This window comes from Panthera uncia (assembly GCF_023721935.1).
Source record: "Panthera uncia isolate 11264 chromosome D3 unlocalized genomic scaffold, Puncia_PCG_1.0 HiC_scaffold_8, whole genome shotgun sequence".
In the NCBI taxonomy this organism is placed as follows: Eukaryota; Metazoa; Chordata; class Mammalia; order Carnivora; family Felidae; genus Panthera; species Panthera uncia.
The window spans coordinates 81,588,336-81,616,229 of NW_026057586.1; the positions used below are offsets into that span (position 1 = coordinate 81,588,336).

The 27,894-nt window shown below is 43.4% G+C and overlaps 2 protein-coding genes across 5 annotated transcripts in view; both read left to right on the top strand.

Annotated features, from left to right (window-relative positions):
* RPL6 (ribosomal protein L6) overlaps nt 1-27,894 on the top strand; it is a 152,161-nt gene that overhangs the window by 86,701 nt on the left and 37,566 nt on the right. The gene's annotated exons all lie outside the window — the stretch shown is intronic.
* HECTD4 (HECT domain E3 ubiquitin protein ligase 4) overlaps nt 1-27,894 on the top strand; it is a 189,221-nt gene that overhangs the window by 67,379 nt on the left and 93,948 nt on the right. For 3 of the 4 annotated variants that reach the window (XM_049619914.1, XM_049619915.1, XM_049619916.1), the window contains exons 7-11: nt 2,551-2,721; nt 16,121-16,313; nt 20,235-20,393; nt 24,560-24,673; nt 25,389-25,529. In XM_049619914.1, the coding sequence (XP_049475871.1) occupies nt 2,551-2,721; nt 16,121-16,313; nt 20,235-20,393; nt 24,560-24,673; nt 25,389-25,529 (778 nt within the window). Of the gene's footprint in view, nt 1-2,550; nt 2,722-16,120; nt 16,314-18,164; nt 18,576-20,234; nt 20,394-24,559; nt 24,674-25,388; nt 25,530-27,894 lie in introns of those variants that run through there. The other variant, XM_049619917.1, reaches the window with a different exon arrangement.

Sequence of the window (27,894 nt, forward strand, 5' to 3'; positions counted from 1 at the left end):
TGATAATAGTAACTGTCATTTATCCGTGTCTGTCTCTGTGCCGAGCCCTGGTCTAGGCAATTTGCATACACTTCTTCTCCTACCTATGAGGTAAAACTGTGGCGGTTTCACTTTACGGACAAGGCAGCTGAGTCTAGGCATTTTGTAAGTGCTCGGCAAGTGGGGTTTTTTTTCTTCTTTTTAAAATTTATTTCGAGAGACTGTGCATATGCACAAGTGGGGGAGGGGCAGAGAGAGAGAGAATGAGAATGAGCATGAATCCCCAGCAGGCTCCACACTGTCCTCGCAGAGCCTGACGGGGGCTCAACCTCATGAACTGTGAGATCATGACCTGAGCCAAAATCAAGAGTTGGATGTTCAACCCACTGAGCCACCCAGGCGCCCCTTGGCAAGTGTTTATTGTTGGAGGAAGGAATGTAGCTCAGAGGTCAAGGGTCTTGTCCAGGGTCACACAGTAATTAATGGTGGCATAAGAACGTGAACCCATGGTTCTTAGCACTAGACTGAGCTTTTTATATTACAACTTCCTGCCTTTCAATGGAAGTTGAAGAGAATAGTTACAGTTGCCATCTGTGGAGTGAATTCCCTGGGAGAAGTCCCCTCCAGGAGTTAAGTGGAATGTTACTTCTGCTTTTGTCTGTCCCTCAACTGTGCCTTTCCTGGTAAACAGGGACTGTGTCTTCTTCACCATTGCATCTCCAAAGCACACAGTAGCTTCTTGATAATTGTTGGATGAATAAAACGAGCACATTGACAAATAGATGCCCAATTGACTTCATTTTTTTTTTTTTTAAGTTTATTTTGAGGGAGACGAGCGCTCAAGTGGGACAGGAGCAGAGAGAGAGAGGGAGGGAGACGGAGAGGGAGACGGAGAGGGAGACGGAGAGGGAGACGGAGAGGGAGACGGAGAGGGAGACGGAGAGGGAGACGGAGAGGGAGACGGAGAATCTGAAGCAGGCTCTGCACTGATGGCAGAGAGCCCAATGCGGCTCGAACTCATGAACCGTGAGATCATGACCTGAGCCGAAGTCAGACGCTTAACTGACTGAGCCAGGCAGCTGTCTCCAATTGACTTCATATTTTATCGTTAATGCAGACAGATGAGAATATGTTCTGTATTTATTTGAAATAGAATTATAAGCCTGGGAATTAAACAGATGTTCAATTCTAGAACATGGTTTTTATTTCAAGCAACGTCCATTTCGTCTGTGTTCTTGCGAAAACACTGATTCTTATCCAAGAAGATCCTGTTGTCACTAACGAGGTTACATGCACTGGAGCAGTTTGGGGGTAACAGAGGCCAATCAGTAGCTGTCAACTTTGTAGATTGCCTGGCACTTACAAGTTCAACGTGTGGTCATAGCAACTACATTACTTCTTAACTTCTGAAATAGACAAAACAAGTCTGGAAAAAAAGTTCATATGAAATGAGTTCAAGGGTCGGAAGTAACCTTAGGGAAACTAGTGACTCACCCCGAGGGACAGAATAACAGAAAGTCGCTCTTAGGGCTCCCAGAGGCATCTGACCATCTCTGATTATTTTTATTTTTGGATTTTGACTTCTCCTGCTCTTGGCATTTTTGAAAAACCTAGCCGGCAGGGTTTTTTTGTTTTTTTTTGTTTTTTTTTTTGGGGGGGTTCTCCGTTTCTCTCATTTTAAGGGCTTTTCTCTGGCAGTAAAAATTAATATGTAACTACACATTTAGTGTGAAATGATGCAAATCTCATTCATTATTCTGAAACTGAAGGATGATCAGTATTAGAAACACATGCCTTCGTGTCTAATACAGAGAATTGGAGTTTGTCTCTTTCCTGATGATGGACTCGATGCATTTCACTAAAGCCTCATGTGCTGGGCTAGGGTCTGCCTTCATTTGTTTTACTTTCTCCTTTCTCTTCTCTGCCTCCCTTCTTCCTTCTGCCCTCTTTTTTTTACCTCCATATTGAGTAACTTCTGAGTTAGACTCTGAATTAGCTGCTGGGATATAAAAGTAAGATACAGTCCCTGTACTTTTAATATAATTTTTAGTCTGAAATTCACTTACTAAGGAAATCTCAGTACGGTTTCTCTAAAGCTTTGTTTTTGGTAATTGTTAGATAAAACACACGTGCTTAGCAGATTCAAAGCGTTTAGTAAATATCTTTGGCCTATGTTATCTGTCCCATGGGCCGTTGTATGAATTTTATATTTTTGTCATGTAATTTTCATATGTTAGAGGTATCAGTTTAATTTCTTTTTAATGTTTATTTTTGAAAAAGAGAGCAAGTGTGAGTGGGGGAGGGGTAGAGAGAGACGGAGGGTCCGAAGCAGGCTCTGAGCACACACAGCCCAGTGTGGGGCTCAGAGTCAGGACCGCGAGACCGTGACCTGAGCCGAAACCAAGAGTCGGCCGCTTAACCGACCGAACCACCCAGGTGCCCCGCTGTCAGTTTAATTTGGACCGAGAAGCCCGAGTTCTGATTCTGGACATAACGGCGTTAGTGATGGACTGACGGAATTAACAGGAAGTTCTGTGTCCCGTTAATGAAGTTTTCCTTTTCCATGTCCAGGTGTGCCAGGTGGTGCCAATGCCAGCCAATCATCTCCCGGTTGGCAGCACCATGAGCACTGTGCACCTTTCTTCGGATGGTACTTACTTCTACTGGATCTGGTCTCCTGCCAGTCTGAATGAGAAAACACCCAAGGGGCATTCTGTCTTCATGGACATTTTTGAACTCGGGGTAAGGTTCCCTTTCTGTCTCATTGTGTCTTTGCAGAGAAATTTCGATTTGGTTTCTTTTTGTATTGGTTTAAAAAGGACCCGAGAAAGGTGGAGTAGGCAGTGTGTTCACTCTTAGCTCAAATTTTGGGGTTTTTCTTGGATTTCTTTGAAGGTTTCTTTGTTTAGAATCGTAGGACACGGATAAAGTCAAGCTTTCTGAAGGTTAATCTGGCAACAAAGTGGAAATAGTAATAATGTGTAGACAGTGGGTTTTTTTTTTTGTTTTTTTTTAATGTTTATTTGCTTTGGGGAGGAGGGGGCACCAGCAGGGGAGGGGCAGAAAGAGAGGGAGGCACAGAATGTGAAGCAGGCTCCAGGCTCAGAGCTGTCAGCACAGAGCCCGATGTGGGGCTCAAACTCCCGAGCCGTGAGATCCTGACCTGAGCCAAAGTCGGACGCTCAACCGACTGAGCCACCCAGGCACTAGACAGTGGGGTTTTTAGGCCAAAATGCCCATGGGGCTTGTTGGAAACCTGGAAGTAAATCGCAGTGGCAAGATTGGGACTATAGTACATCTTGGGAGTCTCTGAGAGTGATGATAGTTAAAATTGTGAGAAGGCATTCATTCGTTCGATGGTAGCTGAATGCTTACTGTGAGTCAGGCAGCATTGTGTTTAGGTGGTGGGAATACAGTGATGGGCAGGGTGAGCAGGCTCCGTGCTCTAATGGAGCTTGGATTCTGCCTGGTGGGTGGCTTGGGGTGGTAGTGGTGGAGTGACCAAAAATTAACCATAATCAAGTGAGCAAATCAGTGGACAATATAATTTTAGGTCTTTGAAGGAAAAGTAGTAGTTACCCCTATTCTCCAACTTCTTCCTGGGATTGAGTAGAACATTCTAGGAAGAAGAGACCACAGGTGCAAAGGCTTTGGCAGGAGCAAGCATGTGTTTCAGGAAATGACAGCAGGCTACTGTGGCTGGAATGCAGAGAGAAGGAAGGAGAGCTTGGTGTAGGAGTAGGACCCATGGTAGTCTAGAACTGCACCTGTCCAGTGCAGGAACCCTTAGCCACATGTGGCTATTAGAAAATTTTTTACTTTTTTTTTTTTTTTTTATCTTAAAGCACAAGCAGGAGAGGAGCAGAGAGAGAGGGAGAGAGGGAGAAATCCAAGCAGGCTCCTCACAGTCAGTACACAGAGTCTGACGTGGGGCTCAAGCCCACGAAACCGTGAGATTATGACCTGAGCCAAAATCAAGAGACTGAGCCACCAAGGTGCCTCACATGTGGCTACTTAAAATAGAATTAAATAAAATGTTAAAAAAAAATAAAAAAAAAAAGTGGGGCGCCTGGGTGGCTCAGTCGGTTAAGCGGCCTGCTTCGGCTCAGGTCACGATCTTGCGGTCCGTGAGTTCGAGCCCCGCATCGGGCTCTGTGCTGACAGCTCAGAGCCTGGAGTCTGTTTTGGATTCTGTGTCTCCCTCTCTCTGACCCTCCCCTGTTCATGCTCTGTCTCTCCCTGTCTCAAAAATAAATAAATGTTAAATAAAAAATAAATAAATAAATAAATAAATAAAAATAAAAGAATTAAAACTAAGGCTTCAATTGTTTGCTCACGTTAGCCACATTTCAAGTGCTCAGTAGCCACATGTGACTGGCTTCTGTATTGAACATCCAAGATCTAGAACTTGTCATCATTGAACATTCTGCTGGACAGTGCTGGTCTCAATAATATTTGTAGAGACTTGTAAAAGAAAAATTGCCCCAAGTCAATCTGTGACAAAACCTGTTTTAATGATGTAATTTACAGCCCCCTTCTGCAAGAAATTAGCATTCCTGGGGAAAAAAAAAAAAAAACCACCGAAGTAATTTTCGAATGAATTTTAATAGGCTTTAAACTTGTTCTGGGAAACCAATCAGCCATCCCGCCAGCTGACTGTCAGTCAGGAGTCTGGTGTCCTTAAACGTACATCCTCTTGTTTTTCTATCTAGTTTCTCAGCTTCATCATCATCTTTTTTAAATGTTCCAGCTGCAGTGTCTTTGAATTGGTCTGCTAGAGATTGTACTCCTTGAACGCGTGTTCAGAGTTGTCAGAAAAGTTATAGTACTTGCTGCTTGGAACAGACCTGCCAGCTGGCCAAAGGATGATTTAGGTCTTTATTGTAAGTAGAGTGGGAAAACATTGAAGACCTTCCCCTTTCTCTGATAGTTTTTTCTTTAACAGAAGCCTATCAGAAATACATGCACGTGGACCAGAACTTGAGGTAGCACAGGAGATAAGGGTTTGGTCTACTTCCTCCTCTTTCCTGCTTCCTCATAATGTGTTTTACTTATTTTCATTCCTCTTGTGGTTATCTCGGTAACGGACAGTGAAGCCCGTATTTCTTGTTCCTCAGCTGATGGAGGTGGTAGTGGCCCTTCCTGTCTTTCAGTGTGGGGCAAGCTGCGGCTAGAAATGCATGTTTGCTCAGGGGAAGAGAGGAGACTCCCCTGCCCGCTTCAGAGAGTCTTGGGAGCGGGAGGCACGAGGTGTGGTGCAAAGCTATGGTGAGAGGGGTGTAGGCCGAACGTTAATAAAAGGAACTGTCCATCCCTTTCCTGGTGTACTCCTTTGTGCTTAGAGACTGGCTGCCCAGGCAGAAGGCTGCACTTTATTTTCTGAATAAGCTGGGTGACTCTGGAAAAAAGACCTCAGTGTACGGACATTAGGGTTCATTTAAGGAAAGGACTTGCTGCCCTAGTGAATCACCCACGAGTGATGTCTTCCAGTAAGCAAGCCTCAACCGTGTGCACAGCATTCCTGATCAGTGCTAAACTGTTAAAAAGCAGATGCATACAGAACAACAACAAAACAAAAAATAAAAACAAAACAACAAACAAAACCCAACCTCACAAAACCCCAAACTTTGGAGAGGTGTGTGGGGAGGGGAAGAGGAATAGATTATCTGTATTTTTGCCAATTTTTTTTATATTTATTTTTGAAGGAGAGAGTGACGGAGCATGAGTGGGGGAGGGGCAGAGAGAGAGAGAGAGAGAGAGAGGGAGAGGGAGAGGGAGATGCAGAATTTGAAAAAGGCTCCAAGCTGTCAGCACAGAGCCCAGTGCGGGGTTCGAACTCACAAACTGTGGTGAGATCATGACCTGAGCCAAAGTCAGAAGCTTAACTGGCTGAGCCACCTAGGCACCAATCCCTCCCCTTTTTTTTTTTTTTTTTTTTTTTTTTTTTTTATTGAAGCTAAGTGCTGGGTACGTGGGGCAGGGCGGTGGGGAGAGCTCTTGTGTACATTTAAAAAAGCACCCTATTGGGACGCCTGGGTGGCTCAGTAGGTTGAGCGTCCAACTTCGGCTCAGGTCATGATCTCACGGTCCGTGAGTTCGAGCCCCGCGTCGGGCTCTGTGCTGACTAAAAGCTTGGAGCCTGGAGCCTGCTTTGGATTCTGTGTCTCCCTCTTTCTCTGCCCCTCCCCCACTCATGCTCTGTCTCAGAAATAAACATTAAAAAAAATTAAAAAATTAAAGCAGATAGCCAAGGATCTCTAGACCAATGAGGAAAGTCTCCAGTATGAAAATAGGAAATCAGAAGAACAGCCACTAGGGTTTACAATATTTTATTCTACTCCTAGCTGTAGGAGATACGAGAACATCTTGCATTCATATAATATAGCACAGGGGCTCCTAAAAAAAAAAAATAAAATAAAATAAATAAATAAATAAATAAATAAATAAAGCTCCTGGGAATTAAAACTATGATTGTCGGGGTGCCTGGGAGGCTCAATCAGTTAAATGTCCGACTTCGGCTCTGGTCATGATCTCACGGTCTGTAAGTTCAAGCCCCGCATCGGGCCGTGTGCTGACAGCTCAGAGCCCGGAGCCTGCTTGGGATTCTGTGTCTTGCTCTTCCCTACCCTTTCCCCACTCATACTCTGTTTCTCTCTCTCAAAAATGAATAAACGTTAAAAAAAAAAAAAACTGTCAACATTTAAAAACAAAATGTAAGAAATCTCTCAAAGGGCAAAAATAAAAACAAATATGAGAGAAGAGTTGATAAATGTGGAGGAACAATCCCTCTAAAGTCCTAGTTGATAGGAGTTCCAAAAAAGAACAGAAAACCAAGAGGGCGGCATGATCAAAGAATATGGAAAAAATGTCAAACTAGAGGGCACAGGTGTCTAGATGAACAGCTATCTGACATGGTGAATGAAAAATGCCCACCATGTGGCATATCATCCTGAAATTTCAGATTATCGTGGTGTAAAGAGAGGGTTGTGAAGCTTCCAGAGAAAATCATGTACAAATGATAAAATCATGTATAAATGATGTGGAATAAGGAAAGCACTACACTATTTAGTAGCATTATTGGATATACAAATGGAGTAGCACTCTCAAAATTCTGAGGGAAAGTGATTTCCAGCCCAGAAGTTAGCAGTCCTCCAAAGTGTCCATCAAGTGTAGAGACAACAGAGATTTCTAGACCTCGCAGTTATACAATCAAAAGCCCATACCTGCTCTGGAGGAAATAGAACTAAAATAGCCCCTGTCAGTGGCATAAAATAGAAAGTTGGGGCTGAAGGAACTTGATCTAGGTTAAAAGAACAACCTTTGAATCTTTTTTGGAGTCTGAATCAAACCATTGAGGAACATTTTGGAGACAGTTTGGAATTTGAATATAAAATGAGTATTAGATAAAACCAAGGCATTATTCTTAATTTGTTTTTAAAGTATGCAAATGGCATTGTGGTTCTATGAGAATGTCCACATTTTTTAGAGATGTGTAGTGAAGTATTTGGACGTGGAATTAGAGTGTTGACTTTGGCTCAGGTCATGATCTCGAGGTTGGTGAGTTCAGGCCCTCGTCAGACTCCATGCTGACAGCATAGAGCCCGGAGCCTGCTTCAGATTCTATGTCTCCCTCTCTCTCTGCCCCTACCCCGCTTATGCTTGGTTTCTCTCCCTCTCTCCCAAAAATGAATAACATTAAAACAAATTTTTAAAAAATAAAACGCTTGAGCCAAAAAAGCGATAGGTCAAGCCTGTGTGGCAATATCTGGATAAGAGTTGAATCTGGAGGAAGGTTCATTGGTCTATTCTCTATTTTTACATGCTTGAAATTTTTCATCAAATAAAAAATTAAGCATCACCAGCCTCTAGTTTAGCAGTTTCTAAAATGCTGATTTGGGAAGCTAAACACAGATATCTGTGCCTATGGTACTTTCACGGAATGGAACACCGTACAGCCATTAAAAAGAAGGAGGCTGATCTGCATAGACCAAGCAGGTCAATTTCCAAGTTCTGTCGTTTAGCACAATAAAGCTAGGTTCAGAACACTGTATTCCGTACCTGCTATAAAAAGGTGGAGTTGGGGGTGCAGGTTCCTTCTGCAAGTGTCCTCCTACATTAACAGCTTTCCTCTAGACGGATCGTTCAGCACAGCATACGGATACATCAGAGGATATCCTGTCTGGGGGGGGGAGAAAACCCAAAAAACTGCCTTGACCCGTGCCCGCCTCCAGTCCCCTGTTTTTGGCTTCCCTTTATAGCACTACTCTTGAAAGAGTTTATTCTTCCTGTTTTTATGTTCTTTCCTTCCATTCTGTCTTGAGCCTGCTCTAGTCGGTCGCGTATCTTCACCACATGCCACCAGAGCAGTTCTTCCACGTTTGCCTGGGACTTGCACCTTACGGAGTTCGAGGTCTACTTTGTGTCTTTTTCCTTGACCTTTTAGCAGTATTTAATTCTTGAAACGGCTTTCTCTTGGCTTGTGGGACCTCCCATAGGACTTCTCCTGCCAGTGGTTACTCCTGCCCTGCCCCACCTTCCCTACTTCTCAACGATTACGTGCTTCCGGACCTATTTCCGGATGCCTTCTGTCGCTGCCTGCTCTTACTCACTGGCTGGTCTCCTGTCGTGTAGCTGTAAACACCTCTATCTACTGCTGGTGCTCAAATCTGCTGCTCAGCCAGAACCTGTCCCCAGAGCGCTGGCTGCATATCGATGTGGGTGTTTGTTTGTACGTGCGCAGGATATGAGACTCTTCCAGTCTGATCATCACCGCAAGCTAAATGTGCCCCCAGCCACACTTCTGGTTTTACCCCAGAGCTGCTCTTCCCGCAGGCTTTCCCTTTTCAATTGATGGCATCGGTGTCCTTCCAGTGCTGGCAAGAGACCTTTACTGTTCCTCTTTAGACGTTTGTTTATTCTGAGAGAGCACACACAGGGAAGGGGCAGAGAGGGGGAGAGAGGATCCCGACCGAGCAGGCTCCGCGCTGTCAGCACAGAGCCCCACAAGGGGCTCAGACTCACAAACCGTGAGATCATGACCTGAGCTGAGCTCAAGAGTCGGGTGCTTAATTGACTGAGCCACCCAGGTGCCCCCAAATAAGTAAACTTTTATAAAAGGAGAACTTGGCTAATAGCATTGAATTCTGCTGGGAAAGTCAAGATTGAGGCTGAAAGGGGTCTTTGGGTGGAGAATATGGAAGTTCTTGGTGGTAGCCTTAACAGGAGCAGCTGTGGGGGTTAGGAGGGGTGAAGCCAGGTGCAGTTGGTCAAGTATGGTGAAGAGGGTAAGACGACAAGAATAAATCTCTCCGGAGGTTTGTTATGAAAAAAAGGCGAGAAATGAGAGGGAGGTAGTGGAGTGGACCGTGGGGACGTTGAAGTATTTTTAACTTTGTTTTTAAAATTTTAAATGAACAGATAGTAAACTCATCTGCTTCAAGACTGACAGATTATAGGGCTTAACCTTAGACCTCTGATAAATGGCCTTGGCCAAACCAGACAAAAACTCATAAAATGAGGGCTTTCAACTAGACGATTTGAACTTTTAGCCCTGATATTCTCCCCCACCCCCTCCAGCTTTATTGGGGTATTACTAACAAAATGGTATACTTTCAAGGTAAAGATTTGACGTATGTATATTGTGAAATGGTTACCATCGAGTTAACACCTCCGTCGCCTCATGTGTTCACCACGTTTGTGTGTCTGCGTGTATGGTAGCGTTAAGATGTAACTCTTAGCAACTTCTAAGTTTATGATTACCTATAGTTACCATGCTGTACATTAGATCCCCAGGACGTATTCATTTTCTAACTGAAAGTTTGTACCCTTTGACCCACATCTCCCATTTCTCCCACCCTGCAGCCCCTGGCAACCATCATTCTTTCTGTGAGTTTGACTTTTTATCTTCTGGTGTGAGATCATAAAATGTTTGTCTTTCTCGGGCTGACTTATTCGCTTAGTATGATAGTCTCAAGGCCCATCCGTGTTGTCACAAATGGCGGGATTTCCTTTTTTAAAAGGCTGAATGCTGAACTTCATTTTCTGATTCACAAAAGCTTTTGGTTTCTAAATAGTATAAATATTTGCTACTTAGATGTGGCTGATGATAATCATTAGAAAGGATTAGGTTTGCTGTGAATTATGATTTCACCCAGATACTTGGAAGTACTGGTAAATTTCTCTCCAAATTTAGTGATAGTTATATTGTTTTGAATACATTGTTTTTAAAAATAATCTATTTATGGGGCACCTGGGGGGCTCAGTCGATTAAACATTTCTTGATTTTTAGCTCAGGTCATGATTTCATAGTCATGAGATCCAGCCCTGCGCTGTCCACACAGAGCCTGCTTGGGGTTCTCTCTCTTTCCCTCTTTTTGTCTGTCTCCTGCTTGCACGCGCACGTTCTCTCCCTCCCTCCCTCCCTCTCTGCCTCTCTGTCTCTCTGTCTCTCTGTCTCTCTGTCTCTCTGTCTCTCAAATGTTAAAAATTTCTAGGGGCGCCTGGGTGGCTCAGTGGGTTGAGCGTCCGACTTCGGCTCAGGACACGATCTCACAGTTTGTGGGTTTGAGCCCCTCGTCAGAGCCTGGAGCCTGCTTCGGATTCTGTGTCTCCCTCTCTCTCTGCCCCTCCTGAGCACACATGGGAGGAGCAGAGAGAGGGAAAGAAGAATTTCAAGCAGGATCCACTGCAACATAAGCTTGAGGTGCAATATGGGGTTCAGTCAAACTCACGAACCGTGAGATTGTGACCTGAGCCCAAATCAAGTGTTGGATGCTCAACTGAGCCACCCAGGTGTCCCGGTATTTGGATTTTTAAAAAAAATTTTTTTAATGTTTATTTTTGAGAGAGAGAGAGAGAGAGCATGTGTGTGAGCGAGTCGGGGAGGGCCAGAGAAAGAGGGAGGCAGGATCTGAAGTAGGACCCCAGCTCTGAGCTGTTAGCACAGAGCCTGATGTAGGACTTGAACTCAGGAACTGTGAGATCGTGACCTGAGCCGAAGTCAGACACTTAACCAACTGAGCCACTCAGGCGCCCCACTGGTATTTGGATTTTATTCCAGGGGACAATGGAGAGCTCAGAGTTCTGAGCAGGATCTGGTTTTAAAAGTTCATGGTAGCTTTTGGGTCAAGAATAAAGCAAGATTTAAAGATTTGGGGCGCCTGGGTGGCTTAGTTGAACGTCCGACTTCGGCTCAGGTCACGATCTCGCGGTCTGTGAGTTGCAGTCTGGCGTCGGGCTCTGTGCTGACAGCTCGGTGTCTGGAGCCTCCTTCGGATTCTGTGTCTCCCTCTCTCTGCCCCTTCCCTGCTCATGATGTGTGTGTGTGTGTGTGTGTGTGTGTGTGTGTGTGTGTGTGTGTGTGTCTCTCTCTCTGCCAAAATAAATAAACATTAATTTTTTTAAAGATCCTTTAAGAGATTAACCAGCTATGGAAGAGACTACATATTAGTTTTATAATCAGGAAAGAAATACTAAAAACCTATTTTTGGAACCTCGACTACCACCAGTGTTCTTCCTTGTCAATTTTTACGAAAAATCAGTGGAGTTTGATCTGCAAAATAGGCGTGTTGATACTTAAGATTGAGGGAAAGCTAAAGGATTGAAGCCTGGCTAAGGTAAATAGGTAATCCTAGCAGGACTAACTAACTGGCTGTGCTTGTCTCAAAATGATTTCTTACAAACTCCGAGTGGAATAGGTAAGTAACCATTACATAAGGTAGACTATAGAGATATTGGAGTATGACGGAAAGAAATGGAATGGAGTAGATACCCTGCCTAACTGAAGCTATTAATATGAACAAATCTCTGACTTTGGGGGTATTTGAGTTATCTTCTGCTCAACAAGCGACCTCAAAACTAAGTGACTCTCAGCAGTAACAACTTACAGGTTGATGGGGCTCAGTAGGGTGGTGGTTCTTCGTGGCACGGAGGAAGCTGAGGTCACACTTGCAGCCTCGTTCAGCTTGGAGCTTGACTGAGGCTGTCATGTTCACGTCGGCCTCTCATTCTCCATCTTTTCAAGAGCACAAGTGCTCCTCTAGCCTGTGCTAGTGTCTTGCTTCAGAGGGCCAAGCCCGGAGTCTGCGTGGGAGGGAACTAGGCGAGGGCCTGACTCCAGGTTGCAGCTTTCCCCTGGGGCCACCAACGTGATAGCCTAGCGCTTGGGGTCACGGGCTTTTGACATTCTCCGACACTTAGATTGTGGCCTTTAAAACTACAGAGTAACTAAATCTCCTTTTTTTTTTTTTTTTTTTTTTTAACCTTTTCAGAACATATTTTTTACATCTTTTGTTCTGAGTTCTTCCTGCTCCCATGTATACGTGCTCTCTATAAAAGGCTGTTCTTTAGATAGACTCAGTGACCATTTTACTGCTATTTTGTCCTCTTTATGTCCCTTCTGAAAGATATGGTCAGCATAGTAATGGACATGCTAGGTCCCTTCTCTTTTCCCCTGGGTTTATTATTTCCTTTAAATTGTGATCTGGATGACTGAGATACCCTTCATTCATCAGTATTAATTCTGCACCCGCTCTGTTGCTTTGTCTGGGTAGCGGGGTAACAGGCCTTTGTTTTCAAGGAGCTCACATTAGTGTGGGGAGTTCAACAATAGGAAAGTAAATTAAGTAAATAAGAACAAAACCATCTCAGCTAGTGAAAAGTAAAGGAGGCGAGAAAATAAGATGATGTGACAGTGAATGGGGTGGAGGTGGGGAGCCACTTTGGTTTACCTGGCAGATCCGGCCTTTCTAAGGAAGGACATTGGAGCTGAGACCTGAATGATAAGCCACCATCCATCCTGACGGGTAGGGTGACCAACCATCCCAGTTTGCCTGGGACTGAGATTTCTCCGGTCATGGGACTGTCAGTGCTGAAACTAGGACATTCCCAGGCAAACTGAACAGTTGCTCAATCCAGGAAGAGGGAACAGCAAGTCCCAAGGCCTAGAGTTAGGAGGAAGTTTGGCATTTTAGAGGCAGGACAGAAGGCCAGTGCGGTCGAGGGTGTGGTGAGAAAGGGTGAGCAGAGGCAGGCGAGGCTGGGAGGTCTGTGAGTGACAGGCTATGTGGGCCTTGATGGTAGTTTGGGTTTAATAAGCCACTGTGGGGTTCTGAGACTGTTTACATTGGTGAATGATCATTGGCTGGGTGTAGAGAGGAGAGCATAGGGTGCCGAGGTAGAAACGGGAGGCCAGTTGAGAGGCTGGTTCAGCCCTCAGGCTTGAGATGATGGTGGCCTGTGCCTGGGAGGCAGCCAGGAGGGAAGCTTCTTGGCACCACTAACTCTCGCTCTGCTTACTCCTCTCAGCCTCTTCCCCTCCTTTCTAGGTCAGTAGCTTTTCAATCCTGAAGAGCTTCTTTGCCAAGCAGAGGTTCCCAGATTTACCATTCGTACGCCAAACCGCTCTCCTTTTTGCTTCCCCGGGTGCTTTATCAGTTTCTCCGTGTTTTCAGACAGTGACCCGACTAAGCCACCCAGGCGCCCCGCTTCTCGGTATTTTCAAAGTACTTGAACACAATGGTATAGTTTTTTTTTAAGGTCTCCATTGATTTTCTCATGGGGCCAGATTGGGTAATGCTTTTGAATGCCAAGCTTAGAGTGACTGATTTTTATCTTGGATGCCTTTGAAGGGTTCTTTCCAGACTTGTGTGACATAAATAGAGCTATGCTTGGTAAAAGTTGCTCTAGCATGGCGGGGGGGAGGGACGACATGGATGTGTTAAATTTTCAGCGACAGCAGGCTATTTGAGAGGAAATGCCTGGGAGCGGGAGGCAGTCGGAGATGGTGGGACTGAATCTCAGTAGCAGGGATGGGTCTGTTTATAGGAACGTGGGAGTCATACCACGAAGAGGCGAGATCGGATTCAAGCGAGGACGCTGGTTTGTTTATTCAGCAAGGCATTGAGTACGTCTGAGTGCTGAGGAGGTTATGGTGAACAAGCCAGGCCGAGATCCCTGTTCTCGGGGACCTGGCATTCGGTCGGGGTGGGAGGTAAAAGAGTGAATTAATGAGTAAGATAGCTTTAGAGAGCGGTAGGTGCCATGTGGATAGCAAAACAGGGTGACGTGCTCTGGCCTGGGGAGGGGGGAAGGAGATTATTTTTAGATCAGTAGTCAGGGAAGGGGTCTTTGCGGAGGTGGCATTCTACCTGAGACCTGAGTGATTGGAAAGAGCCAGCCACGAGAAGATGTAGGGACAGAGTGTTCGAGGCAGAGGTCTTAGACACCAAAGGTTGGGTCTAATCCTAGGCAAGCTTCTGTTTGAGTAAGTGGAGATGGGGAACCAAAAAATAAGAGAGTAAGGAGGGTGGGGACCGTGTTGGTTCTGCTCACCAGCGGAGTACCTTCCACACAAGTGAGGATTCATATTAAAAAGACACAAAACAGGATCGTGTTCTGGAAGAAGAAATGGCAACAGCACAGCCCACATGGAAGACAAGGAAGAGGTCCATGGTTTTGGTTTTAGGTTACGCACGGACCGTTCAGCACATCCACTTGTTAGAGGGGGCCAAGTTAAGTCGCTATAAAGGGGGAGGAAGCAGGGGCAAGGAAATAGAAATAGCATTTTTTGGACTCTCCAAGAACTCCTCTCTCATATCACTTGTGACTGTATCCTAAGAGTCTCCCCCACTGTGTGCAGCCTTCCCTGGGAATCTTTCCTGGCTGTGCTTCTGAACTTGCTTTCTCTTCTCTGTTGCCAGCCTTTTACATTGGACTCCTTTGCCTTTTGTTTCCTTCTGTGAGCCTTGCCTCTCTGCACTCCTATTCCCTCTGGTCTCTGTACCTCACAGCTGCAGGCCAGTCCCACCCAGCTTTGCTGGTGGCATCAGTGTCTGAGGCTCCAGCCAGATCCAGGAGCCTGGGTCTGGAAGGCGGCAGAGAGATGCCGAAACTGGAGGAGATGTAATTTGAGGCATTTGCCGGTGAATGGAAGTGGAGAAAAGGCATGGTACTTCAGTGGGCCACCCAAGTCTTGTGTAAGGTCTGTGTGTGCTTGAAACCACGGAGAAGGAAGACCATAGGGAGACTGACAGCCAGATAACAGCGCAGAAGGGCCTCAATTAAGGGAGCAGCTAGGGGACAGAAGAGGAAGAATTAACCTTAAACTGCATGAGGTGAGTGCACTTCTTCCTCTGAATTAAGAGGAAAGGAAGGATAAGTGAAGCTGGATACAAAGATACTGGAGTTGGAAGAGAGATGAGTGGGAGAAACTTCTAGTAAGTGGTCTGGATCTTTTTAGCAAGAAAGACAGGTAGGTGCTCTGCTTGAAGTCAAGCTCGAGATCGGTGCAGGAATTTTGGAATCCTCACTGCAGAGGTTCTGCCGGGCAATCAAGTGTTGAAGGAAGGACTGGCGGGCGCCAGCAAGGATCCAGCTGATGTTGGCGCGTATTTTTTAGCAGACAAAGTCTGCCTTCCTCCAGGATTGCTGTGCAGTGCCCAAGCAGCTGGGGCTAATGTTAACTGCTGCTCATACAGAATTTGGATTTTAGCCACTAATTATATTTCAAGAAGACATTATCTTCCTGGTTATACTTAATAGCGAATCAAAAACTGATTGATTTGTTTTCCTCTCCTCTTACTTGTACCTGTCAGAAGCTTGTAATTAGCGAGAGCTGCCTGTGGAATTCAATATGAGGAATTTTAATCAACCTTTTGCAGATCCTATTAAACTTGGCTCCCTGCTTTTAGAATCTGTGCTGTTATGAAAAAGGAAAGCTCTTGAACTTAGCACAGCCTTTCTTTTGTTCTCAGTAGTTTCCATAGAACTTAAGTTTTGAGGCGTACATCTACTCAGGTGCAGGCTTTGGAAATACGTGTTTTTTTCTTTTTTTTTACGTTTATGTGGAGAGACAGAGTGCGGGGGTGGGGTGGGAGGGGCGGGCACAGAGAGGGAGAGAGAGAATCCCAAGCAGACGTGGCACTGTCGGTGCAGAGCCAGATGTGGGGCTTGAACTCACGAACCTCGAGAATCATGACCTGAGCTGAAATCCAGAATCGGACGCATAACCACTTGAGCCACCCTGGCGCCCCTTTGGAAATGTTTTCGAGCAAACGGATCGCGGTGATAATTCTCAAGTAGAAATCTGCCGACTTGGGGGAAACCACTATCTCTTAAGGGCCTCTTTTTCTTTAACTACTAGGTTGAAAATGGTGTGTATGTAGCCAATCCGCTTCAGGAACGTACAATTCTAATGAGAAAAGAGGGCGAATCTGCAAAAAGCATTAACGAGATGCTTCTGAGCAGACTTTCACGCTACAGAGCTTCTCCATCCGCAACGCTGGCTGCCCTCACAGGCTCCACCATCTCCAACACTCTGAAAGAGGACCAAGCAGGTATGCTGCCCCTCACTTACACTGCTTGCCTTGTGTAGCTCCATTCAGCTGTTGACATATATTTTAAGACTTAATTTAAAAAAAAAAAATTTTTTTTTAACGTTTATTTATTTTTGAGACAGAGCATGAACGGGGGAGGGGCAGAGAGAGAGGGAGACGCAGAATCGGAAGCAGGCTCCGGGCTCCGAGCCATCAGCCCAGAGCCCGACACGGGGCTCGAACTCACAGACCGCGAGATTGTGACCTGAGTTGAAGTCGGACGCTTAACCGACTGAGCCACCCAGGCACCCCTAAGACTTAATTTTTAAAATTTTTATTTTTATTTGTTTTTAATGTTTTTTATTTTTGAGAGAGAATGTGTGTGAATGGGGGAAAAGCAGAGAGAGAGGGAAATGCCAAATCCAAAGCGGGCTCCCGGCTCTGAGCTGTCAGCACAGAGTCTGACGCGGGGCTCGAACTCCCGAACCACGAGATCATGACCTGAGTCAAAGTCGGATGCTTAACCGACTGAGCCAATCAGGCGCCCAAGACTTAATTTTTTTAGAGCAGTTTTACGTTCACAGCGAAATTGAAAGGAAGGTAGAGAAATATCCCATAAACCTCCCACCCCCACACACGCACAGCCTTCCTCATTATCCGGAGGGTGGTACCTTTGTTACAGTTGGTGAACCTACATCGAAACAACATTATCACCCAAAGTCCATAGTGTATTCTTGTTCACTCTTGGTGGTTTGGACAAGTACATAATGACATGTCTTCATCATTACAGGGTTATACACCGTAGTTTCACTGCCCTAGAAGTTCTTTGTGCTCTAGCTATTTATCCGTCCTCCCCCCAGTCCCTGGCCACCACTCCTTGTAGTCCTTGTAGTGTTGCCCTTGCCAGAACGTCCTATAGTTGGAGTCACACAGTATGTAGCCTTTTCAGATTGGCTTCTTTCGTTAGTAATATGTGTTTAAGTTTCCTTTATGTCTTTCCATGGCTTAATATATTCAGCTTGTGATTAGTGAGAGGCTGCCTCTTGAATTTGGGTAGTACTTAAAAAAAAAAGTGTTTTTTTTTTTAATGTTTTATTTTTTATTTTTAAGAGACAGAGACAGTGTGAGTGGGGGAGGGGCAGAGAGAGAGGGAGACATAGAATCCGAAGCAGGCTCCAGGCTCTTGGCTGTCAGCACAGAGCCCGACGCGGGGCTTGAACCCATGGACCGCGAGATCATGACCAGAGCTGAAGTCGGATGCTTAACTGACCGAGCCACCCAGGCTCCCCTTGGGTAGTACTTTTTCTTGAATGCTTCCAGTGTGCCGTACAAAGCACTTTGCTTCACATAGTTCACCCTTTTATCTCCTTCCAGTCATCCATTTTCTTATTCCAAAGCAATACATGTTGTTGGTGTGGATGTAAATTAACGTGAATCTGTAATAATTCAAAACCGCTCCGTCTTTATAGATACCTCACTACTGTTAATGTAAATTGACTTCATGTTTAGCATATGATTCATAAACGTAAAAAGCTCATGTTTAGCAACGTCCTCACTAAATACAATCTTGGTCAAGCAAGGAAGAGGCAAACCTTCCACAAGATTACTTTTTCTAGAATTTATCATTTAATGTTTGTACTTTAATATTTTAAAATAGATAATGCCTTTATAGAGTTTGAAAGTAAAAACAATATAAAAAGGCACGTGCAGAGAAATCTTACTGTATCATCTTGGCATATTATACATTTTGCTCCCACACTGCCTCCTGTAGCTAACTATATTTATTAGTTTTGACTTACAAAATTTCTTTTTTTTTTTTATTTAATTTTTTTTTTCAACATTTTTTATTTATTTTTTTTTGGGACAGAGAGAGACAGAGCATGAACGGGGGAGGGGCAGAGAGAGAGGGAGACACAGAATCGGAAACAGGCTCCAGGCTCCGAGCCATCAGCCCAGAGCCTGACGCGGGGCTCGAACTCACGGATCGCGAGATCGTGACCTGGCTGAAGTCGGACGCTTAACCGACTGCGCCACCCAGGCGCCCCGACTTACAAAATTTCTTTATGCAAATACAATTAAAGACAAATTTATGTGTTCTTATTTTCCTCCTTTTCTTAATCAAAGGTAGCCTACTAAGCACACTGCTGTGTACTTTTAAGAAGAGTTCTTAACTGAACTAAGCCTTTGAGAGATTCACGAACGTACACGAACCTCTTCTATAACATCTTAAGTGTATCCATCTCGATTTTCACCAGATTTTCAAGGTCATCTATGACCAAAAAAGTTAAGAACCATTATTCTTGACGAGTTTACAGATTAAATATCAACCATGTGACTCCATAACAAATCCTAAACTGGAGTAAAAGATAAGGCTAGAAAACATGCCACATGTAGAAAAATACATCTAAATTAATATGTTTAATGAATTTAATGCAATTTTATGCTTTAATCCTTTTGTATATTGAAATGTTAAGAAGAAGGAATCTTTGTGATTATAAAGCTATCTGATTACTTGTTAGTGTTAGAATTTAAGGCTAGAATTTTATTTTCACAGGTCTCTATTATATCAAATATAAGTAGGGAAATTACTAATAGTTGTTATAACTTAGGTATGCAGATAATTTGAATGGTAGAAATACTTTGTAGAGGACAGTCCTTTTTCTAAAATAAACAGCTTCCTGACCAGCTGAAGGCTTGATCTGGGTTTATCCCTTGGGAGAAAATTGAATCCTACCCTGTGAACAGTAGAAGTGCTAAAGCAATCTTTGTTGGAGGAGAAAATACGGGAGAAATCAAAAAGAAAACTCAGAAGGCAAGGTTATATTTAGAATTCTGTGAAAACTGTTACTTGTATTTAAAACCTGTGAGTTCCTATGTTTATGTACAGTCTCTGCATATTCATTAACGTGATGTTGCTGTATAAAAATTCACCAGTTATTAAGCTAAGTGACTTCTGACAAGCCAGCATTCATAGGGTCTAGAATGTTTTATTCTGGGATAAACTGATACCTATTACCATGTTGATAAGATGTCTATTAAAATATCTTGGTGAAAATGCTCTGCTCACAGAGTTGCTTATTTTCCAATCATTGCCCCTTTTAGGTTTCTTGTGGAAATTCATGCCCCTGAATTTATTTCCTGAGTGAAGAATATACTTGTTGAGGATCTGGAGTTTTAAAAAACGGAGCTGTTTAGAAACAAGCATTCAAAACAAATATCAGACACATTAGGTTTGCTTTTCTCATGTAAACCATCTAAAGACAATTTGACATCTGCCTAGGCAGTTCTATTTTGTGCCCTGACGGCTCCCTAGGTAAAGCATTCTGACTGACTTAGGAAATCCTTAAATTTGCATTTTCCGATCGGCCAGTGAGGAAGAGAGATTAGCGTGCATTTTATACCTCTTGATTAGAAACAATAATTATTTGTTGAATGACAGTTTATGTCACCGACCCTAAAAAATAGAAAATACATAATGGGTTATCCTAAATCATGCATGTGTAAAATTTGATATTGTGAAAGCAATTCAGAGCGGTTTGTAACCCAAACCTGTGAAGAATTTGTTCTGTATAAAATGGAAAGAGGTCTACTGGAGTGCAGTTTCCCAGAGGAAACACAAACAGAAGGATTCTTCTTTCATTTTGAGATTTAGTCCATGTGAGGATTCATTCTTTTGAAAGAAGTTTTGAGACATAAAGGCGTATTGAATATTGGGAACACCTTTGAAAATGTTCGGCTCATGCAACGGGTGGGGGGGGGGGGGGGGGGGGGGGGGGGGGTCTGGGGCCAGGCTATGGAGCCAGAAGATTATTTCTCCTTAGCTTACCACTTCTTGCTGTGTTTGCTGAATCCGGATATAGCCTTGTTTGAATTTGGGGCCCCCTCGTTATACTCTAATCAAATCTGTGTGTTAAACACCACTATTTTCATCCCTTTCACCAGCAAATACTAGCTGTGGGCTGCCTCTGAAAATGCTGCGGAAGACACCCATCTATACGTGCGGCACGTACTTGGTGATGCTGGTCCCACCGCCAGGGGGCGCCGGCAGCTCTGCCACCCGTTCTCTTTTTGGTGGGACAAGTGGTTTGTCGTCTTTAAAAAGTAAGTGTCTTTGATCTGTGGCACTTTGCCCAATTTGTCTCTAACTTCGAAATTTAAGGCTTTTCTGGGTGCCTGGGTGGCTCAGTCGGCTAAGAGTCCCACTTTGGCTAAGGTCATGATCTGACGGTTCGTGAGTTGGAGCCCGCATCAGCTCTCTGCTGTCAGCGCAGAGCTCACTTCAGATCCTCTGTCCCGCTGTCTCTCTCTGCCCCTCTGCTCGTTCGTGTTCGTTCTCTCTCTCTCTCTCTCAAATAAATAAATGAAATTTAAGGCTTTTCTATTAATGATGTTAAACTTTGTTAAAGTTGTTTGCAGAAGCTATTTGATACCAACACAAAAACTTATCAATACAGTCATAGGATAGGGGGAATTAAAAATACAATTTTTGTAGACGATATAATAATATATTTTGCAAAACAATCCTGTAAAATTGCTAGAAATAATGAGTTCAGGACAATTTTAGAAAACACTCTGTTGCCACAGTATTTACTGATGACCCAGCAAGAGCTCTACCCAGTATGAATAGAGTTCCAAAGCTCTTAAAGAAGTGTGTGAAGTGCCTCCATTTTAGGGCACGTAAACAAAAGGCTAAGCAAAAAATTTGGAACTTAATTTGGAAATTAATGTTGTCAATTAAGTGTATGTGTATTTTTTATAAAAGAGGGAGGCATACTCTATAAAGTGTTGTGATTTTGGCTTCAGAGTAGACAAATAGTTAAATGGACTAAGACGTAGAATCAAAATCAAGAATCAAAAAATATTTCAGGGCGCCTGGCTGGTTCAGTTGGTAGAACATGCCAACTCGATCTTGGGGTCGTGAGTTCAAGCTCCAGGTTGGGTGTAGAGATTACTTAAAAATATTTTAAAAGAATCTTTCTTTTACATGGCCATTTTCTAACTTTCTAAGGGACATCATTTGACCCATCTGAGCCTCAGGTTTCCCACCTACAAAGAATAAAAGGATAGTATCTCACACTGTTGTTTGATGATCATATGCAAGAAAGTTATGTTAGAGTTTTTATAAAAAAACAAAAACCCGAATGTTTCTTTTATATACGGTAACAGTTTTTCTTTGAAATTTGTTTAGAAAAATAAAATGTTTTAAAATCTGTTTTTCATTTCCCAATATTTTCATATTCTGTGCTCTTAAAAATGATTTGCTTACAGCTATCCCAGTAAAGGATTATATTTCACATGTAGACTTTTAAAAAGGCATTTTGTACTCTAAGCCTGAAGATGTAAATTGGACCTCAGCAGTTGATACAAAATCATTTTTCTAATATCAACCTTTGGGCCATTTCAATTAGTTGCATGTGTTTGGGATTTAGATATTCATAATAGCTCAAAACCCTTTCGCCTGTAGAATCCAATTGGTTGGACTTTTTCTCAACAGCTTGTTATCTCTGGCAGTTCATGTGACCACAATGTCCCCTTTAGCTCTTGAATAAATGATGTAAATTTACTGTTAGTCTTTTTTTTTTTTTTTTTTAATACTAGCTTTATTGAGATCTAACTTACCATAAAATCCATACCTTTTAGGTATACTGTTCACTGGTTTTTAGTATATTCAGAGTTGTGTAACCATTACCACTATCTAATTCTAGAACATTTTTATCACTCCATACCCATTAGCAGTCACACTCTTTTCTCTCCTCACCCCAGCCCCTGGCATCCATCAGTCTTTCTGTCTATATGAGTTTATCCCTGGCCTTTTCATATTTATGGAATTATATATATGTTTTTGTGACTGGCTTTTTGTTTTTAAGGTTCATCCATTTGGTAGCACAAAATGATTACTTCATTCCTTTTTATGGCTAAATTATATTCCCTTGTATGGATAGACCCCATTTTGTTGAAATTTGGATTGTTTCTCCTTTCTTGCTATTTTGCATAATGCTGCTATGAACATTCTAGTACAAGTTTTTGTGTGGGCATGTCTTCATTTCTCTTGTGTGTATACATAGGAGTAGAATGTTCGTCATATGGTAGCTATATGTTTAGCCTTTGGAGGGACTGCCCAACTGTTTTCCAAATGCATCATTTTACATTCTCATCAGTAACGTAAAATGGTTCCAATTTCTCCACATCCTCACTGACATTTATTTTCTGTTTTTTTAAAAATCTAGCCATCCTAATGGGTATGAAGTGGTATTTCATTGTGGTTTTGATTTGCACTTCCCTAATGACTAATGATGTTGAACAGCTTTTCTTGTGCTTATTGGCCATTTGTACGTCCCCCTTGGAGAAATATCTATTCAGATCCCTTGTCCATTTTTAAATTGGGTTATTTATTTACCATTAGTCTTATTAAAGTCTTTTTTTAGTCTCTGGCATGGCTTTTTCACTCACTTAAAATTGGCCCCATTTGATTAAAGTAGGACTTCACAGCACCATTTTTTTCATGAGGCTATAGCTTACATAGTGATTCTATTCTAGTCCCGACAAATCCGTAAATACGTAAATTTCTTCTGTTTCCTGTTCCACATTGGTCACTGTGGAGGCTACACCATAAGTGGAAGAACTGGTGCTTGCTTTGAGGAGCTCCTCGTCTGGTCGGGAGAAGTGTTGTACATGTGTGGAACAAGGGGAAAATGGTACACAAGGCCGTATCACTGCCTGAGCGGTGGGGAGACGAAGTGCTGTAGGATGTGAGAGAGAGAGGGTCATTGTGGAGTGAACTAGAAAGGAGATCCGTCCTGAGGTCTTGGGTTTAAGTTGTGCAAAATAGGTATTATTCACGTAAGTGGCCAATGTGGGGAAACCCAATGAAAAAGAGATCTGGGGCAGATGATTTGTTACGGTGCAGGTTGGAACAACAGCATGTAGAAAATACGGTACAGTTTAGGGTATAGCTTGAGTCTGGCGTAGTGAGGACCTGGGTTACAGGGGGGATGGGAACAAGAAAGAGGAGCTTAAGAGACAGGGCTAGAATTTTACGTTTGAAAACGGAAAAGAAATGGTCATAGCGAGTACAGCTGTGCTGGTGTAGAGCCTGTGGAAAGGTTTTAACTCATTTAATTTTCACGATAACTACGTAAGGTGGGTGCTTCTCTAATCTCTACTTTGTACGTGAGGAAACGGAGAGGTTTGGTAAATTTCCCGGGGTCTCGCAGAACTGGTACAACTGGAATTCAAACCCAGAAAACCCAGAGCCGTGCCTGTCATCACCATGCTATCCTATGTTAAGAGAAAAGGCCAAAGTGTCTCCAAGTTCTAGAGCCAGTGTTTGGAGGGACAGCATCCCAGCTCTGAGTGTCTGCTAACCTTTGTTGAGTAGCAACTGTATATAAGATATTTCTCGTTAGTGGTATTTCCTGGTGATGTTAGTGAGCGTAACTCCTCTTGGAATTACCCTTTTGATAATCTGTATTGAAAAATATATGCAAAAGTGGCCATTTGAAAAACACTTTGAGAAATATGGCTATTTTTTAAAGTTTATTAAAAAATTTTTTAGACGTTTATTTATTATTGAGAGACAGAGCATGAGCAGGGGAGGGGCTGAGAGATGGGGAGACACAGAATGTGAAGCAGGCTCCATCCAGGCTCTGAGCTGTCAGCACAGAGCCTGACGTGGGGCTCGAACTCACAAACTGTGAGATCATGACCTGAGCCGAAGTTGGACACTCAACTGACTGAGCCACCCAGGCTCTGTCCCCAGAGTTTATTTATTTATAATAAATAATTATTATATTTATTTATATTTAATAAATATATTATATTTATTTATAAATAATATAAATATTATTTATAAACTCTGTCCCCAGAGTTTATTTATTTATTTAGAGACAGCGTGTGCATGAGTGGGGTGGGACAGAAGGAGAGGGAGGGGGAGAGAGAGAGAATCCCAGGCAGGCTCTGTGCTCTCAGCTTGGGTCCAGTGCAGGGCGTGAACCCACGAACCATGAGATCGTGATCTGAGCCGAAACCAAGAGTCGGCTACTTAACTAACTGAGGAAAAGTATGGCTCACTATTTAAGAAGATGTGACTGTTTTCTTTTTTGTGGTCTTACGTGTGTATTCTGTCTCCTCATTGTTCCCACCAATAGGCAACAACAACAAAAGGTGTGAGTTTTGTGAAAGTCTTGTTAAGAGCCTAAAGTTTAAACTTTGAAAAGTAGGCCATCACCGTAAGGCTTATTAAACAAGCTTAATGTTTGTTTCCAAAGTCCTTGCCTCTAGCTTGGTGTATAACATTTCGGATGGTCAGTTCACAAGTCGCGCCGATCTCATAGATGCTGCTGGAAGCTCGCTTGGGCGTGGTGCTCTTGTACCAGGATTGGGTAAGACGTGTCCGTATTTCCCTGGAAAATTCAAAATTTTAGCAGTTTCTCGCAGAAAAGTCTTGTCATTTCCCTATGGTTTCTATTTTCCTTGCAAGAAAGAATTTTTTGATACTGTTTAATTTTGAGGATCAATGTAAGAAACTGCCATAGGTGAAATTCTTCCACATAAATTGCTATTGAAGATACTGTCCATTAGGTTGTATGATGGTGCCCTTAACAAATTCCCCTCAAATTCATGCTGTAAAAAAGTTTATTTTCCATGAGGAATCAGTATGCTCCTTATTGTTAGGAAATGAACATTATGTAATATATTGGATTTTCTCTTTGCTTTGGCTCCTAGGAAGCTCATACCTAAGTTTGGGCTTGGTTACTAAGGCTCTTATTGGGTGTTAATGTTCATAAGTCCTGGTTTTGATTTAAGCCACTCAAATCCTTTTTGGAATTAAAAGGGTCACATATAAGTCCGTTACCAAGAACTGTCTGTTTCACAAGACTTACTCCATTCTCACGTAGGAGTTAAGCAAAGTAGAAATGGAGTCCTGCCTTCATGCTGATTCCTTCTAATGCTTTGCCAAACAAAGATATGGGAATTAGGGGTATGGATTGTCAGCGGTGGGGAGTAATCGCCTCTGCATTCTGTAGCGGTGCTTTTGGGAAGTCTGTATACAGGCCGATGGTGACTTGACCGGTGAATACAATGTGCTCTTTGCAGGTGCCTGTTACGATACAGTGAACAACATGCTGTGGACGTGCTCAAACGATTATATCGATCAGTGGTGTAATCCTGGGAACCAGGCCTTCCATTATGTCTGCCAGAGACTTGGAGTCAGCCACATCATCACAGAGCCCAAAGGTGAAGTGCACTCATGGTCTTATAGGAAAAGACTTTTCCTTCACGAAATAAATTAGGAGAGAGCACAGCAGTACTAGTAAGTGGGAACATAGGCCAAGCGACAAAATGTGTCAACAGCCTTCCCACTTTGAACTTAGAAACCTGACATCCTTGCTGCCTGGTTGGTTTGTGATTAAATAAACCTGTAAATAGAGGATTTGAGGTAGTCCCATAGACTTAAAATTTTTTTTTTAGTGTTTGTTTATTTTTGAGAGAGAGAGAGACCGAGCATGAGTGGGGTGGGGCAGAAAGAGAGGGAGACACAGAATCTGAAGTGGGCTTCAGGCTCTGAGCTGTCAGCACAAAGCCCGATATGGGGCTCGAACCCACAAACCGCGAGATCATGACCTGAGCCAAAAGATGGATGCTTAACCGATTGAACCACCCGGGCGCCCCAATCCATAGAGTTCTTTAGAGAAAACTGTTACATCACTCTGAAATTGTCAGAACCGTGGTGCAAAAAATGATGATTTGTAGTTGCCATGGGTTATTTGGTGTTTTAATGTTTTACACTGATAACTTATTTATAAACAAACTTATAATTAGATAGAATTAAGTATGTATTAATAACTTAAAAGCAAGTGGCTTCAAGGTCAGGTACAGTGGTATAGAAGAGCACATCCTCCCCCCTTACAGTAATGGTGACAGGGACATAATTACCAAGAGCAACTATTTCTAGGCTCTGGAAACTGACCAAAGGCATATACCAAATTGAGAAGCGAATCCTCATAAAACCACTGAACTTTGGGTAAGAGAAGCGGAAGTCTGTGGTATTCTCAGCTGGGATGGAAGCTCCCGTCCTCCACTGTAATTTTGGTCAGTGCAGTGACCCCCCCAGGGTGTGGCGGGTCATGTCAGTGACCCCACCAGCATGGGGCAGATCATGTCAGCCGGCAGCTTTGCTGCCGGAGGAGGCTGACTCGATTTGGAGCAGAGCGTGGAAAAGACTCCTGCCCAACCCCGGTGCCAGTAACAACACTCGTTTGCGTGGCACGCCAGCTGAGAAGACCAGTGGCTTAGCTGGACTGAGGTTGTGGTTTTGATGAGGGCGAGCAGAGAGCCAGCGGACTAGCCAGAGATGAGCTCCTGAGATCCGGGTCGGGAGAAAGCTGCACGGGGCCTTGGTAAGCTACCTGCACATCTGCAGGTAGAAGAAGTTGGAGAGGACCCAGCGTGTTCACACAGGCCTGGCCGAGCACGAGCCTGTATATACCTGTGACGATGTGAGAGGGCCCGACAGAAATCCAGGGCAGAACTGAAAGCTGTATGAGCCTTGACGTGCTCTCCCCAAAAGAGAGACCCAGACAGGGTGGCTGACTTACCGGCTCAAGGTGTTTGAGCACAACCTTTGACTCAGACTAGGTGACCCCTAGGAAAGCAGGCTTAAAAATAAAAACAATAATGAGAGTAAACAAGTGAAAGAAGGTAAAAACGTAGAAACAAGAATTAAAAAAAACCCAAACCAAACAAATTAGTAGCTACACACTGCAGACAAAACTCAGAAGTGGGACTTAGCAGATAAAGACTAAAGTAGCCTTTCATACATATACTGAAAGATCTAAAGGAAACCCTGTTGAAAAAGATGACTTAAGAATAGAGAATGTCAACAAATAATTTTTGAAAAAAGAACCAGTTGGAAATTCTGGATTTGAAAAGTTCAGTGACTGAAGAGAAAAAAAAGCATTAAGAGGGCTCAGCATCAGGCTTGAGATGGTGGGAAAAATAAATCTGCAACTTGGACCTAGCTGGATAGAGTCTTCCTATTTGAAGAACGGAAAAGGACACTTCTGGGGACTACTGGTCAGGTATTTTATAAAATGTCCTTCGGTTTGGGTTCATCTGATGTTTTCTCACTTTTTTTTTTTACGTTTACTTTGAGAGCACGTGCATGTGAGCAGGGAAGGGGCGGGTGGGGGGGAGGGAGGGAGAGAGAGAATCCCAAGCAGGCTCCATGCTGTCCGTACAGAGCCCCAGGTGGGGCTTGATCAGCGAACCTCGAGATCATGAACTGAGCAGAAACCCGAGTCAAAGGCTGAATGGACTGAGCCACCCAGGTGCCCTGACGTTTTCTCATTGGAACTGAGGTTTTAGAGAGGAATTCCACAGAGGTGAAGTGCTTTTCTCATTACATCCTATCACAGGGTTCATAATGTCAACAGGATTTATTATTATTAACCATGTTAAAATTGATCAGTTGGTTTAAATGCCAGCTTTCTTCACTGCAAAGTTTCTATTTTTCCCTTTCCAGTTAGAAGCCAGTCATTAAGGGGCGCCTGGGTGGCGCAGTCGGTTAAGCGTCCGACTTCAGCCAGGTCACGATCTCGCG